This window comes from Oncorhynchus masou, chromosome 11 (genome assembly GCF_036934945.1).
Source record: "Oncorhynchus masou masou isolate Uvic2021 chromosome 11, UVic_Omas_1.1, whole genome shotgun sequence".
Taxonomy (NCBI): domain Eukaryota; kingdom Metazoa; phylum Chordata; class Actinopteri; order Salmoniformes; family Salmonidae; genus Oncorhynchus; species Oncorhynchus masou.
This window is the reverse complement of record NC_088222.1, coordinates 12396859-12411638: the sequence shown is the minus strand read 5'-3', so window position 1 is coordinate 12411638 and position 14780 is coordinate 12396859. Positions and strand designations below refer to the sequence as shown.

Genomic DNA, 14780 nt, shown 5'->3' with positions numbered 1-14780 from the left:
GAAACAAGCGATACGTAGCTAGAGGTGAAGATAGCTTCGTGGGGGCGTCTTCTGTGCAAGTGGAAAAGTACCAAAGCCAGCAAACTAACAACAAAGACAGACAGTAGGTCTGATGTTTGTGACCAAGGGAAGAAATGTTGAATCTGAAGCCGCCATGCAACATTATAATGCAAGCTTAAGTTACATTTCATTGAAATGTACTGAATTATTAAGAGGTCTGTAGAGACGTGAATAAAGGAATACAGTGGGAATGAAATGGGTTAATGAATAAAGGCCGTATTCATATTATTGCCTATTTAAACTTTAGTACGCTACATATTTGTGTAGATTTACACATTTTTACTCTAGCCTCCCCTGCAATATAAAATAACACTTTCACTTTGCCATAAAAACACGTCTCCATGAACCCAGTGAACTGCAGAGACTTCAATAGGCTACATGCACGTTCTTGCCAAGCAGGTTTATCTTTTGGGGATGAGGATATAGCATTGGCTTGTTTACCTGGCTATAAATACCACTGTCTGTCTGTCTGGTGGGTAAACTTTAGCTTTAAGGAGTATCTGGTTAGAGTGTTGGACTAGTAACCGGAAGGTTGCAAGTTCAAATCCCCGAGCTGACAAGGTACAAATCTGTCGTTCTGCCCCTGAACAGGCAGTTAACCCACTGCTCCTAGGCCATCATTGAAAATAAGAATTTGTTCTTAACTGACTTGCCTGGTTAAATATATATATATTTTTAAATCTATTTATCTTGAACGCTATTACCAGGGACAGAGTAAGGAATTCCCTAAATTGGATATGAATTTAGCACAAGATGAACCCAGTGACCTTTTACCATGGAGTTAAACATAACTTTAATACATAACTCAGTTGAATGGTGACAAAGCAACTGGCTGGACCTTATACAAATTGCCACATCTAATCTGGATTATGATTTATAGTACCGGTAGACAGTCTGGTATTGGAATGTGAACCCTATTGAGAGAAATTTAGACTGATTCGTTTCCTTAAATTGTCCATAGCCCCCCCCCCCCATAACTTTAATACATAACTCAGTTGAATGGTGACAAAACAACTGGCTTGACTTTATACAAATTGCCACATCTAATCTGGATTATGATTTATAGTACCGGTAGACAGTCTGGTATTGGAATGTGAACCCTATTGAGAGAAATTTAGACTGATTCGTTTCCTTAAATTGTCTATAGCGCCCCCCCCCACTCCAATTAAAAATGCCAGACTATTATTGTAATTATAGGTGGGCCCCTGAGTGGCGCAGTGGTCTAAGGCACTGCATCTCAGTGCTAGAGGTGTCACTACAGACCCTGGTTTGATTCCAGGTTATATCACAACTGGCCAGGATTGGGAGTCCCATAGGGTGGCACACAATTTGCCCAGCGTCCTTCGGTTTAGGGTTTGGCCACGGTAGGCCATCATTGTAAATAATAATTTGTTCTTAACTGACTTGCCTGGTTAGATAAATGTTAAATAAAAAAATGAACCAAATGGTACCCCATTCCCTATATAGTGCACTATTTTTAACCAGAGACTTTTGGATAGAGTACACTATTAAGGGAATAGTTTGCCATTTTGGACGCTGACATGACGAGCTACAGTTTATAATCATCTCAGCTCTAATACTTGGGGGCCCTGCTGAGATGTTGAGCAAGTCAGCTGCTTGCGGTCATTTAACTGCTGTAGAGCCTACATGTAACACGTCATGTTGACCACTAGGTGTCAGCCTTGCATCACAAACACCTGTATCAGGCTTGACGTGTTCTGGCAACATTAATTGTCATGTCAGTTATGTTCTATGAAACCATTTGTTTTATATTTGAGCAATGGATTACACTGTCACTCAAAACCAGCCATAATAGGATCCCCTACAGACATCTCAGAGGCTGGCTGAAGTGGTAAACCACTGTCTCGCTATCTCAGTGTGGCTTCGCTTATTGTCAAAATAGACTCAGTGAAGTGGAGAGAGGGGGCAGAGGGCTAGTACAGGCTTGCTTTGGTTTTCAGCTGTGTAACTACTCCAAAAATCCCTCTGTAAAAACTCCTCTGTACTGCAGTTGAACATTTCCCATAGTTTAAGGTATTTAGACTACTGAGAAGGAATCATGATTAAGTACATAGAAAATTGGGTTTGGAACATTCTACTTATTGCCCAATCTGGCTTTGTTTCGCATAGTTATGTTCCTCAGTGCAGATACAATATGGTCTGATCTGTTAATTATACATTCAGACCTCAGAATATCTCATGGAGAAATTTGAAGTGAATTGAATCGTAACAGAGGGTTGGTTTTGAGGTAATGCTAATCTACATATTAATCTAATCATGTACATCTCTTTAATGTCAGTTTGACTGCTATTTGAACCACTCACTTTAACTGGGACACTTGAATTATTCCTTTGTCCTACTGGTTAATAGAATGTTTAAAGATAACTATTCTGTAGAACTCTGGTATTTGCTGTGGAATGAGCCTCATGACCTGTGCTCATCGGAGGAAACAAAAGAAGAGGGGAGCATTCAATGTAGCTGCTGTCACTGGGGGGTTGTCTGTGGCACTCCACTCACTCACACCCCCTAACAGTGTTGTCTGTGGTACTCAGAGTTCCTGCTCCCCCAGACATGTAATTCCATTGGTCAGTGCACCATAGCAACACATTCCACCTATGACAAAGGAGCTGTGTTTTTGAGAGTGATATGAAGCAGAAAGCAACGGAGGATTGAAAGGCACACACACGCACAGTGTGTGTATTTGTTCCGAGACCCAAAACCTCCAGACTAATGTTCATCCCATTTCTGCTTCAAGTGCCTGTGCCCAAATCACTAAGGACTTAATGGTCCAAACAGTCACTAAGGTGACAGCACCTCTTCCCCCTCAGGATGTTAAAAAGATTTGGCATATGCCCTCAGATCCTCAAATAATTCTACAGCTGTACCATTGAGAGCATCTTGACTGGCTGCATCACTGCTTGGTATGGCAATAGCACCGCCCCTCGATCGCATGGCGCTACAGAGGGCGGTGCGGTCAGCCCAGACCATCTCTGGGGCTGAGCTCCCTGCTATCCAGGACCTCTATATCAGGCGGTGTAAAATAATTTGACTCCAGTCACCCAAGTCATAGACTGTTCTCTCTGCTGCTGCACAGCAAGTGGTACCAGTGCATCAAGTCTGACAACAACAGGCTCCTGAACAGTTTCTATCCCAAAGCCATAAGACTGCTAAATGGCTAACAAAATGGCTACACAGACTATCTGCACTGATCCTTCCATTTTATTTTTGTACTGTCTCTATGCACATTCTACACACACACACACACACAATCATCATGTACGCTGCTGCTACTCTGCTTATCATGCATCATGATGCCTAGTCACCTTACCCCTATACATATCTAACCCTACCACTCCAGTATCCCTGCACATTATAAATATGGTACTGGAACTGACTGTAAATAGCTTACTTACTTTCTCCTGTTCTTATTTCTAGTTCCTGTATTTGTTCTACTTAATTTTGTAATATGTTTTTAATATAGTACTGTTAGCATTGTTAGGAAAGAGCAGGCAAGAAAGGCATTTCACTGTACTAATGCACGTGACAAAAACATAACATGAGCTCTCCCACTCCAGGGTTAGATTGCAGTGGTCTTCCATGGAGTGAACTTGACTGGAATGTAAATAGCTAGACAGTAACCCCAGACAGACCTGTATTTCATCTGTAAAACTCTGTAGCATCTCTCACACTGCGGTACTGGGTTATATATTAGCTTTAAGCCAAGGACGAGACAGACAGGAATTTGATTTTGCAATGTGCTGCTGTGAACAATGTTGAAAAGGCAGAAACAGGGAGACATTTTTTTGTTCCATTGAACATTGACACCACCATGAAGGCATTTCATTTGCACAGAGTGCGCTGGTCCTCAAACGGTTTGTATGATCTCTGAATCTGGTCATTTGTTGTAGTTGTAAAATCCCCCAATTTGACTGAAAGCTCCTCCACATTGTGTAATGTACAAACAGGAATGTTAAACTATGTGGTGATGCTTTCACTGGAACTACTGTTTGGTACCACATTTACAACATGGGCTTTTACATGTCCTTATGGCTCTCTGACTAAGTCATTCTTCCATCCATTAGCAGATATCTTTAAAAGTGCAAACACCATCTCTCTCACACACACACACACACACACACACAGAAATTACATCCATTGATGCCGTTCACAAGCAAAAGACTGACGGAGCATGGTGTGCATGTGTGAAAACATATTTACAATTTATTGATGAATGCAGGTGAGGCTCACATTAATCAATGTGTTAGTGGTCACAGAGACCAGTATCTTTTCTATTCACATAATGATAACAGCAGTGGAATAGAACAGAATTTGGACTGTTTGCCTGCAGCCCCAGGCCATAATCAATGATTTATTCTTGGTGAAACAAGAATAAGTTGAAGCGTGTGTGTTCCAAATGGTACCCTTTTCCCTACACAGGGCTCTGGTCAGGAGTAGTGCACTACCCTACGCAGGCCTCTGGTCAGGAGTAGTGCACTACCCTACGCAGGCCTCTGGTCAGGAGTAGTGCACTACCCTACGCAGGCCTCTGGTCAGGAGTAGTGCACTACCCTACGCAGGCCTCTGGTCAGGAGTAGTGCACTACCCTACGCAGGCCTCTGGTCAGGAGTAGTGCACTACCCTACGCAGGCCTCTGGTCAGGAGTAGTGCACTACCCTACGCAGGCCTCTGGTCAGGAGTAGTGCACTACCCTACGCAGGCCTCTGGTCAGGAGTAGTGCACTACCCTACGCAGGCCTCTGGTCAGGAGTAGTGCACTACCCTACGCAGGGCTCTGGTCAGGAGTAGTGCACTACCCTACGCAGGGCTCTGGTCAGGAGTAGTGCACTACCCTACACAGGGCTCTGGTCAGGAGTAGTGCACTACCCTACACAGGCCTCTGGTCAGGAGTAGTGCACTACCCTACACAGGGCTCTGGTCAGGAGTAGTGCACTACCCTACACAGGCCTCTGGTCAGGAGTAGTGCACTACCCTACACAGGCCTCTGGTCAGGAGTAGTGCACTACCCTACACAGGCCTCTGGTCAGGAGTAGTGCACTACCCTACACAGGCCTCTGGTCAGGAGTAGTGCACTACCCTACACAGGCCTCTGGTCAGGAGTAGTGCACTACCCTACACAGGCCTCTGGTCAGGAGTAGTGCACTACCCTACACAGGGCTCTGGTCAGGAGTAGTGCACTACCCTACACAGGGCTCTGGTCAAGAGTAGTGCACGACCCTACACAGGGCTCTGGTCAGGAGTAGTGCACTACCCTACACAGGGCTCTGGTCAGGAGTAGTGCACTACCCTACACAGGGCTCTGGTCAGGAGTAGTGCACTACCCTACACAGGCCTCTGGTCAGGAGTAGTGCACTACCCTACACAGGGCTCTGGTCAGGAGTAGTGCACTACCCTACACAGGGCTCTGGTCAAGAGTAGTGCACGACCCTACACAGGGCTCTGGTCAGGAGTAGTGCACTACCCTACACAGGCCTCTGGTCAGGAGTAGTGCACTACCCTACACAGGCCTCTGGTCAGGAGTAGTGCACTACCCTACACAGGCCTCTGGTCAGGAGTAGTGCACTACCCTACATAGGCCTCTGGTCAGGAGTAGTGCACTACCCTACACAGGGCTCTGGTCAGGAGTAGTGCACTACCCTAAACAGGGCTCTGGTCAAGAGTAGTGCACGACCCTACACAGGGCTCTGGTCAGGAGTAGTGCACTACCCTACACAGGCCTCTGGTCAGGAGTAGTGCACTACCCTACACAGGGCTCTGGTCAGGAGTAGTGCACTACCCTACACAGGCCTCTGGTCAGGAGTAGTGCACTACCCTACACAGGCCTCTGGTCAGGAGTAGTGCACTACCCTACACAGGCCTCTGGTCAGGAGTAGTGCACTACCCTACACAGGGCTCTGGTCAGGAGTAGTGCACTACCCTACACAGGCCTCTGGTCAGGAGTAGTGCACTACCCTACACAGGGCTCTGGTCAGGAGTAGTGCACTACCCTACACAGGCCTCTGGTCAGGAGTAGTGCACTACCCTACACAGGGCTCTGGTCAAGAGTAGTGCACTATGAATGGAATAGGGCACTATTTAGGATGTAGAGAAAAACAGAAAATCCTTCCTCCAGTGACTACTATGGGTTAAACCGATTGGATATCATAGATACCTTTTCACTATGGATCTTATCCATTGCAATTATTAAGACCTGCTTGAGGTGGGGCTCGCTATTTGATCTACAACCTCTTTATGTACAAGTTCTGTCCGTCTCCAGACCATTCTGTGAAAATCCAGTTTCACGAATTACAGAGGGAGCATAGGGGTTAAGATTTACAATTAGGTTCTCAGTCACCATAACATGTATATGGAGAAGTAAAGGCACTGTAACAATTGATAATATCAAAAACAACAATTAAAGATGACATTAAAGACATGCTCCGGACTTTGGCAACTAAGAAAGTATGTTTTAAACCTCCCGCTTTGGGCTGGATGTGTCAATGAGTAGTTCATACAGAATTACTGTTATAACTCAATTAGCCACAAAATCCCGAGCTTGAAAGTGACTTTTATTGAAGCTGTTCCGGGCCATTTTTCCCACATAGCAATTTGAGTTATAGCCAATGAGTTTCAGCACTCTTGCATTTAAGTGACAGCTCGCAAGAGGCCTGCCCAGCATTATCCAATGAGGTTGCAGGGCAGGCCCAACAGCTCAGTGGACACAGCAGAGAGAGAGAGCAATGATGTGGTGCAAATACTGTATCTGCACATACGGTGACATAGTAAGCCATTTTCAGGGACCACTTTTAGCTCGTGAGCGCTACTTTCTGAACCACTGGCTAAAAGTATACAAAAGTACCGGAGTATCTCTTTAAAAAAGGTAAGTATTGGGGTAAGTGGGACCATAGCAGTGGTGGTACTGGCTGTCTTAGTATCGCTTAACTAATGATATGCATACTGTATTTTGTGGCATTAGGCAGTACACGTTTTAGATTGGTTCATGTCACATCATTTCCATGGTTACCATCCCATCTAGGCCAATCAAAACAGCTTTGGTTTCAAGATGGCCACCTTTCTAACCAATACATGTCCTCCTCGTGGATTAACAAGGAGAGATACAACACCAACCACTCTAAACTGAGCTGTAGACAAGGTAACCTTCAGGAACCAGTTCACTCAATTTCAACACACTGGTATGAATGTGTATGCACAATTCAATACACGCCAGTGTCAATGCCTGTGTGTAACATAAAACCAATGTGTGAAAGCAAATCAAAATTAGCTAGCTGCACAGGCACAATCAAACATTTGTCAAGAGTTGCTGGACATGGATAAATGAGGACGAGAGCCCTTGTTTGAAAGGGCAAGTAGTCCTATTGATAAGGACAACATAAAACATTAACACTTGAAACGTCTTGGCAGGTGTGTATACTGACTGTTCATCAATACTAAATAGGTAAGTAAATTGAGGTCTTCCTGCGTTAAGTCAACCCTCCATTCCATGCTTAGCTCTCACAGCTGCTGTGTCTGTGGTGGAACAGAGAGTGCTCGGATTCTGGCAAGAGAGACTCCTGTTCTGCCCATCGCTGGCCTGCTTGGGCTTTTGGGACGCTTCCTTGCCAGCGGGTTTGTGTCTTGGTCCATACAGTAAAGTAAAACAACAGCAGTCTTTAGACATACAGTATAAGTAGAAGCTGAATGGACAGGAAAGTAAGTGATGCCTTGTTACTTTCATGCATTTGAGTGAAGAGCAGACAGGTTCACATTGTGTCACTGTGTATCCTCCGAGACAGATACAGGGGAAACCCATGGCAGCTCATGGTCTCTACACACTAACACAGTCACCCCCAATCCCAAACCTATCCAATCATTTCAGATCTCCAGGAGTACCTAGGGGGTAGGCGTTTGGGGTTGATTTGGGATTCAGACAGTCTGTCTGGTCAGTGTGTCAGTCACTTGAGTGAGTAGAGCAGTTCAGCTGTATGACACAGAGACAGAGGATGAGCAGAGCTGAAGTACTGACAACACAGCCAGTCCTCTAACTCTGCGTTCCTCTCCGGCTCCAGAGACCTCTCTGCGAACTTCATCATCAGCAGCGCTCTCTTCACGTCCAACCAGTTGAGGAGGCCCTCGTGGCGGGGCCCTTCCCCGGGGCCCAGCCTGTCTCCCCACTGCTGTTGCTCCATCAGGTCTTTCCGGGGGCCCCACAGCAGGCTCTGCAGCACCCGCTTGGCCTCCTGAATGTGGATGCGTTTAATGGGGTCCGGCTGGAGGAGTAGCCGGGTTAGTCTCTGGAGTCCAGCGGAGTAGAGAGAGACTGGAGGGATGGGCGGCAGGTCCTCACAGCTGTAGTCCTGTTCTTTCAGTTTCGGGCTGACCTCAAACGGGTTCGGCTGGTGGAGGAGCTCATAGATTAGAATACCGGTTTGGAACTCGTCGAATTTCCGGTACTGGGCGGCTGAGACGATCTCCGGGGCCAGGCGGGCGTGGTTGCGTTTGAGGCGGGGGTCATTTTGGGCAGAGTCCTCAGTGTTCCGCTGCTTGGCCTTGGCGAAGCTGGAGATGACCAGGCGGGGGAGGTGCTTCTGGTCGTGTGGGGCATTGGGGTTGGCCTGCGGGGGGCGGCGGTGAGGGACCAGGAGGAGGTTCTCCAGACAAAGGTCTCGATGTGTCACCCCATGCTCCTTTAGATGGTCAAGACCGTCACACAGCTGCAGCAGGAGGAAGCAGACCCATCGCTCGTACACCTCCGGCTGGGCCTGTTGGGAAAACAAATACAAATGAGACGCTGGCAGGCAAAAGCAAAATTGCATCTTTCATTCCATGTCCACAATGGTGAACATCTCAACGTTCCACGCTGGGGGCCTTCCTCAAGATAAGATGCAATGAAATGAGATGTTTCAAACGGGCACAATCATACCTGGTGAACGGATGCCCACTCCTTGACAAAGTCTGCCGTAGTCTGCTGTGGCACCTCCCGGGTGATAACCACCACACGCTCCTTGTCCCCCTGCGTGGGGTTGGGACTGGGGGGCAGCGAGGCCTCATCAGCAGGGAGCATGCTCCGGGGCACGCAGGCTATGAAGTGGCCACAGTCCTGCTGGAGGTTGAAGTGGGGAGGGACGGTCTGCTGGACGGACAGGCTGTAGAGGTGACCCTGCTTGGCTTCTGAGGTCTGGCTCTTACAGATCTGGCGAGAGAAGAGGAGAGACACCATGGTTAGAATAGAAACACAGGTATAATCATGTGGAGGAAAATGTCTGCCTGGCTCTTAGATATCTGGAGGGGGCGGGTTAGAGCACAATGTACAGAGTGAGGAAATATTTCTTCCCTGGTTAAGTAAGAGACTAGAATATTATCCCCACTTGCTGTCAACAAGCTTTAAATCCTTCACTCATTTAGATCTTGTTTTCAATCCAGTAGTAGCAGACAGACAGTAATTTCATAAGTCTACCAGTCTAACTACAAGCAGCCATGGATGAGTTTCACCATGTTTAATACGAGTAAAGCCAAATACTGTGGTTATGTCGCAAATGACACCGTATTCCCTATAGAGTGCACTACTTTTGACCAGTCATACAGGCCCTAGTCAAAGGTAATGCACTATATTGGGAAGTGTGGCAGCCTGTCCATCTCTCCCACTTTTACAAACACAGCTGAGCCCTGATATGACACAGTCTATGTCCCAAACGGCACCCTTTCCCCCACTTAGTGCACTACTTTTGACGGGAGTCCTATAGGCCCTGGTCAAAAGTAGTACACTATAAAATGAATATAGTGATAATGAATACGGTTCCATTTGGAACGTAGCCATAATGATAATGAATATGGTTCCATTTGAGACGTAGCCATAGTGATAATGAATATGGTTCCATTTGAGACGTAGCCATAGTGATAATGAATATGGTTCCATTTGGGACGTAGCCATAGTGATAATGAATATGGTTCCATTTGAGACGTAGCCATAGTGATAATGAATATGGTTCATTTGAGACGTAGCCATAGTGATAATGAATATGGTTCCATTTGGGACGTAGCCATAGTGATAATGAATATGGTTCCATTTGAGACGTAGCCATAGTGATAATGAATATGGTTCCATTTGGGACGTAGCCATAGTGATAATGAATATGGTTCCATTTGGGAGCCATAGTGATAATGAATAGCCATAGTGATAATGAATAAGGTGCCATTTGGGACGTAGCCATAGTGATAATGAATATGGTTCCATTTGGGACGTAGCCATAGTGATAATGAATATGGTTCATTTGGGACGTAGCCATAGTGATAATGAATATGGTTCCATTTGGGATGTAGCCATAGTGATAATGAATATGGTTCATTTGAGATGTAGCCATAGTGATAATGAATATGGTTCATTTGAGACGTAGCCATAGTGATAATGAATATGGTTCTTTTGGGAAGTTGCCATAGTGATTTAACTGTAACACGACAGATTGATGATTTAATATGAGGACTGGATGATTTCATCACGCAGTCACATCACAGAGCTGCTGTCATGTGTGTTTGTGGGTAGTGTGTTTGTGTGAGAGAAAGAATGTGTGTGTAAGGATGGTTGTATGTAGGCCTTGACAACAGGGGTGTGTCTGGACTGTAAATCCTGGCTGGCATGAAAAGATTAATGGACCTAGAGGCATTAGGCAAGACTACAGAGCCTCAGGCAGCGAGGCCTCTTGACACACAGCTCTGGATTTACATGTTGCTTTTACACATTGCTAATGACTTTGGGACAAAGGTCAGTCAAAATGAATGCAGAGCACACCCTCTCTCTCTCTCTCTCTTCTCAGTACAGCAGGCTACAGTAACACCCTCCTCTCTCTCCTCAGTACAGCAGCCTACAGTACAGAACATGCCCTGGAGGAACACGAGAATGGTAGGACCTTCTATTCGATGTGAGAACAAACACAGGCTACGTCCCAAATTGCACCCTATTTCCTAGATGGTGCACTACGAGTCTATGGTCAAAAGTAGTACCCTATGTAGCGAATAGAATGCCATTTGGGACACACACCAACGTGGAGGGTCTGTGGCTCGGCTGAGGATCCCTTTGGTCTTCTGAGCAGTATAAGAGCTCGTTAAGGTTTTGGCTCGTTAAGATGTTGGCTTACTTCATTGTACAGGTTTTATTGTTTAACGAGGTAAGAGCATGACCTTGATTGAGGAGTAGAATGTACACCGTCCAATAAGAGTTTGGGAGTAAGGACCAATCAGGGAGTTTGAATTTGAGCTGCAGATTACAAAGACGTTCTTCTCACAGTAATTAGGGGAGATGCCTCTACTAGACATGTCTCTCATTGACTGACACATATTTCAACAGGTTTTTCCCCCCATTTGTTTAGTCTCCACACTTATTGCAATGTGAACATTAACCACCAGAGTCCTCTGACTTAGAATACGTGGACAACCACAAATACCTAGGTGTCTGGTTAGACTGTAAACTCTCCTTTCAGACTCACATTAAGCATCTCCAATCCAAAATTAAATCTAGAATTGGCTTCCTATATCGCAACAAAGCATGCTTCACTCATGCTGCCAAACATACCCTCGTAAAACTGACCATACTACCGATCCTCGACTTCGGTGATGTCATCTATAAAATAGCCTCCAACACTCTACTCAACAAACTGGATGCAGTCTATCAAAGTGCCATCCGTTTTGTCACCAAAGCCCCATACACTACCCACCATTGCGACCTGTACGCTCTCGTTGGTTGGCCCTCGCTTCATACTAGTCTCCAAACCCACTGCCTCCAGGTCATCTACAAGTCTCTGCTAGGTAAAGCTCCACCTTATATCAGCTCACTGGTCACCATAGCAGCACCCACTCATAGCACGCGCTCCAGCAGGTATATCTCACTGGTCATCCCCAAAGACAATTCCTCCTTTGGTCGTCTTTCCTTCCAGTTCTCTGCTGCCAATGACTGGAACGAACTGCAAAAATCTCTGAAGCTGGAGACTCATATCTCCCTCACTAGCTTTAAGCACCAGCTGTCAGAGCAGCTCACAGATCATTTATTTATTTTGCCCCCAGTATCTCTACTTGCACATTCATCTTCTGCACATCTACCATTCCAGTGTTTAAATTGCTATATTGTAATTACTTCGCCACCATGGCCTATTTATTGCCTTAACTCCCTTATCTTACCTCATTTGCACAAACTTTGTTTTCTTTTGTTCTACTGTATTATTGACTGTATGTTTTGTTTATTCCATGTGTAACTCTGTGTTGTTGTATGTGTTGAATTGCTACGCTTTATCTTGACCAGGTCGCAGTTGCAAATGAGAACTTGTTCTGAACTAGCTTACCTGGTTAAATAAAGGTGTTCTGAACTAGCCTACCTGGTTAAATAAAGGTGTTCTGAACTAGCTTACCTGGTTAAATAAAGGTGTTCTGAACTAGCTTACCTGGTTAAATAAAGGTGTTCTGAACTAGCTTACCTGGTTAAATAAAGGTGTTCTGAACTAGCTTACCTGGTTAAATAAAGGTGTTCTGAACTAGCTTACCTGGTTAAATAAAGGTGTTCTGAACTAGCTTACCTGGTTAAATAAAGGTGTTCTGAACTAGCCTACCTGGTTAAATAAAGGTGTTCTGAACTAGCCTACCTGGTTAAATAAAGGTGTTCTGAACTAGCCTACCTGGTTAAATAAAGGTGTTCTGAACTAGCTTACCTAGTTAAATAAAGGTGAAATAAATAAATAAATAAATAAAATAAATAAATAAATAAAAATATCAAAGCACTACATGACAGCCTTGGCCCCCAAAAAAATCAAGAAAACAGAGAGACAGGTCTCCATTGGGAAAGTGGTCTTCTAGCCTAAATGGGACTTCCTGGTTACATTAATAAAAGCTATAGAGATGAAAGGGAGCCAGTGTTCCAGTTACCTTGACTGCATAGGAGTTGGATGGGTCTGAGGCGCAGGCAGCAGAGTAGTAGACACCGTCTCCCGCATTACAGCTGGCCTTGTTACAGGTCAATTTGAACAGGGACCAGTTGCTCTCATCAAACCTCAGCGGGTTCTTCTGGCTGCGGGTGAAGTGGTCCTCACACTTCAGAGCCAGGCGGCGCAGCGATTCAGCATATAGGCCTCCCAGCTTGGAGTAGATCCCCTCTCTACTGTCTATGTTACTGAGCAGGGTCTGCAGCTGCAGGCCGGAGCCCTGGGTGGGTCCGGAGGCCGAGAGGTGGGGGGCGCTGAGCTGGGGGGAGGAGGAGGTGGTGATGCTGCCTCGGCTGTGACCCCCTAGTCGGCCCCGAACTTTCAGGGGTTCGTCCAGGGTCCGGGAGCGCAGGGGGTGTCCCAGAGGGGTGTGACAGCGCTCTAAGGACTCAGAGGAGGAATAAATGGCCCGAGGGTCCACAGGGGAGGATGGAAGGCTGGACAGGGATGGGACGTCAGGACGGGACACTTTACTCTCAGAGCCACCGTTGAAGGGGAAGCAGGGGTAGGCCCTGACTAAGGGTTTCCCGGCCATGTTGTCAGGGGCGGATACGGCGCGATTCACCATTTTCTTTTCGGGTAGGGGCGGTGGCTGCAGCTGGTTGGACAGGGTGTTGCTAGAGAACGGGTCAGCGTGAGGAGACCCTGGGGATGAGGCCATCGGGCTTCTGGGAAATGGCGAGGTGCACGACAGACGAGGGGCATCATGGGAACCTGCAGAGAGCGATGCAATACATCAGTATTCATGTTGAACATCACACTGACACGTAACACAGACACAAGAGAAGATATTACATTAAGAAAATGTTTTATATCCTGAAACACATGACTGGAGAACTACTAAAGGAATCAACACTTCTCTGCTCAAACAACTTCCCACACTTATATATATAAAAGAAGAAGCACAAATCAAATTGCCACAGCACAGATAAAACGTGTTCAAAATAATGCCCATCAGTCAGTTTAAGTGAACACACACACCATAAACAGGATTAGTATAGAACAGGTACAGTCGGTCACCGAGGGTTCAGGCTGATACAGACTGAGTGCAGAGGCAGTAATAAGCAGAGTGAGGAGATTACTAGCGACAGTTAAGTCAGTTACTGTTTAACTAGAAGACCTAGTGCCTCAGGTGCCTGTTCGGATTCTTATAAATGGGAGCGTTGTGTCCCAGTGCCTCTCTAGCCATAAAGCTATATTACCTCTTACCCACATAACTATAGTACATTACCTCTTACAAACATATAGTACATTACCCCTCACACATATAGTACATTACCCCCTACAAACATATAGTACATTACCCCCTACAAACATATAGTACATTACCCCCTACAAACATATAGTACATTACCCCCTACAAACATATAGTACATTACCCCTTACACATATAGTACATTACCCCTACAAACATATAGTACATTACCCCCTACAAGCATACAGTACATTACCCCTTACACATATAGTACATTACCCCCTACACATATAGTACATTACCCCCTACAGACATATAGTACATTACCCCCTACACATATAATACATTACCCCCTACAAACATATAGTACATTACCCCCTACAAACATATAGTACATTACCCCCTACAAACATATAGTACATTACCCCCTACAAACATATAGTACATTACCCCCTTACGCATATAGTACATTACCCCCTTACGCATATAGTACATTACCCCTTATGCATATAGTACATGACCCCTTACGCATATAGTACATTACCCCCTACACATATAGTACATTACCCC

General features: G+C 45.7%; 1 protein-coding gene across 1 annotated transcript in view; it reads right to left on the bottom strand.

Moving 5' to 3' along the window:
• Positions 1-4261: 4261 nt before the first annotated feature.
• Positions 4262-14780, bottom strand: part of LOC135548118 (inactive tyrosine-protein kinase PRAG1-like) — a 39410-nt gene continuing 28891 nt past the window's right edge. Inside the window, exons 5-7 of the mRNA XM_064977408.1 lie at positions 12960-13729; positions 8977-9246; positions 4262-8815 (exon numbers count right to left, since the gene is read on the bottom strand). Of these exons, the coding sequence (XP_064833480.1) occupies positions 8009-8815; positions 8977-9246; positions 12960-13729 (1847 nt within the window). The 3' untranslated portion in view covers positions 4262-8008. The remainder of the gene's footprint in view (positions 8816-8976; positions 9247-12959; positions 13730-14780) is intronic.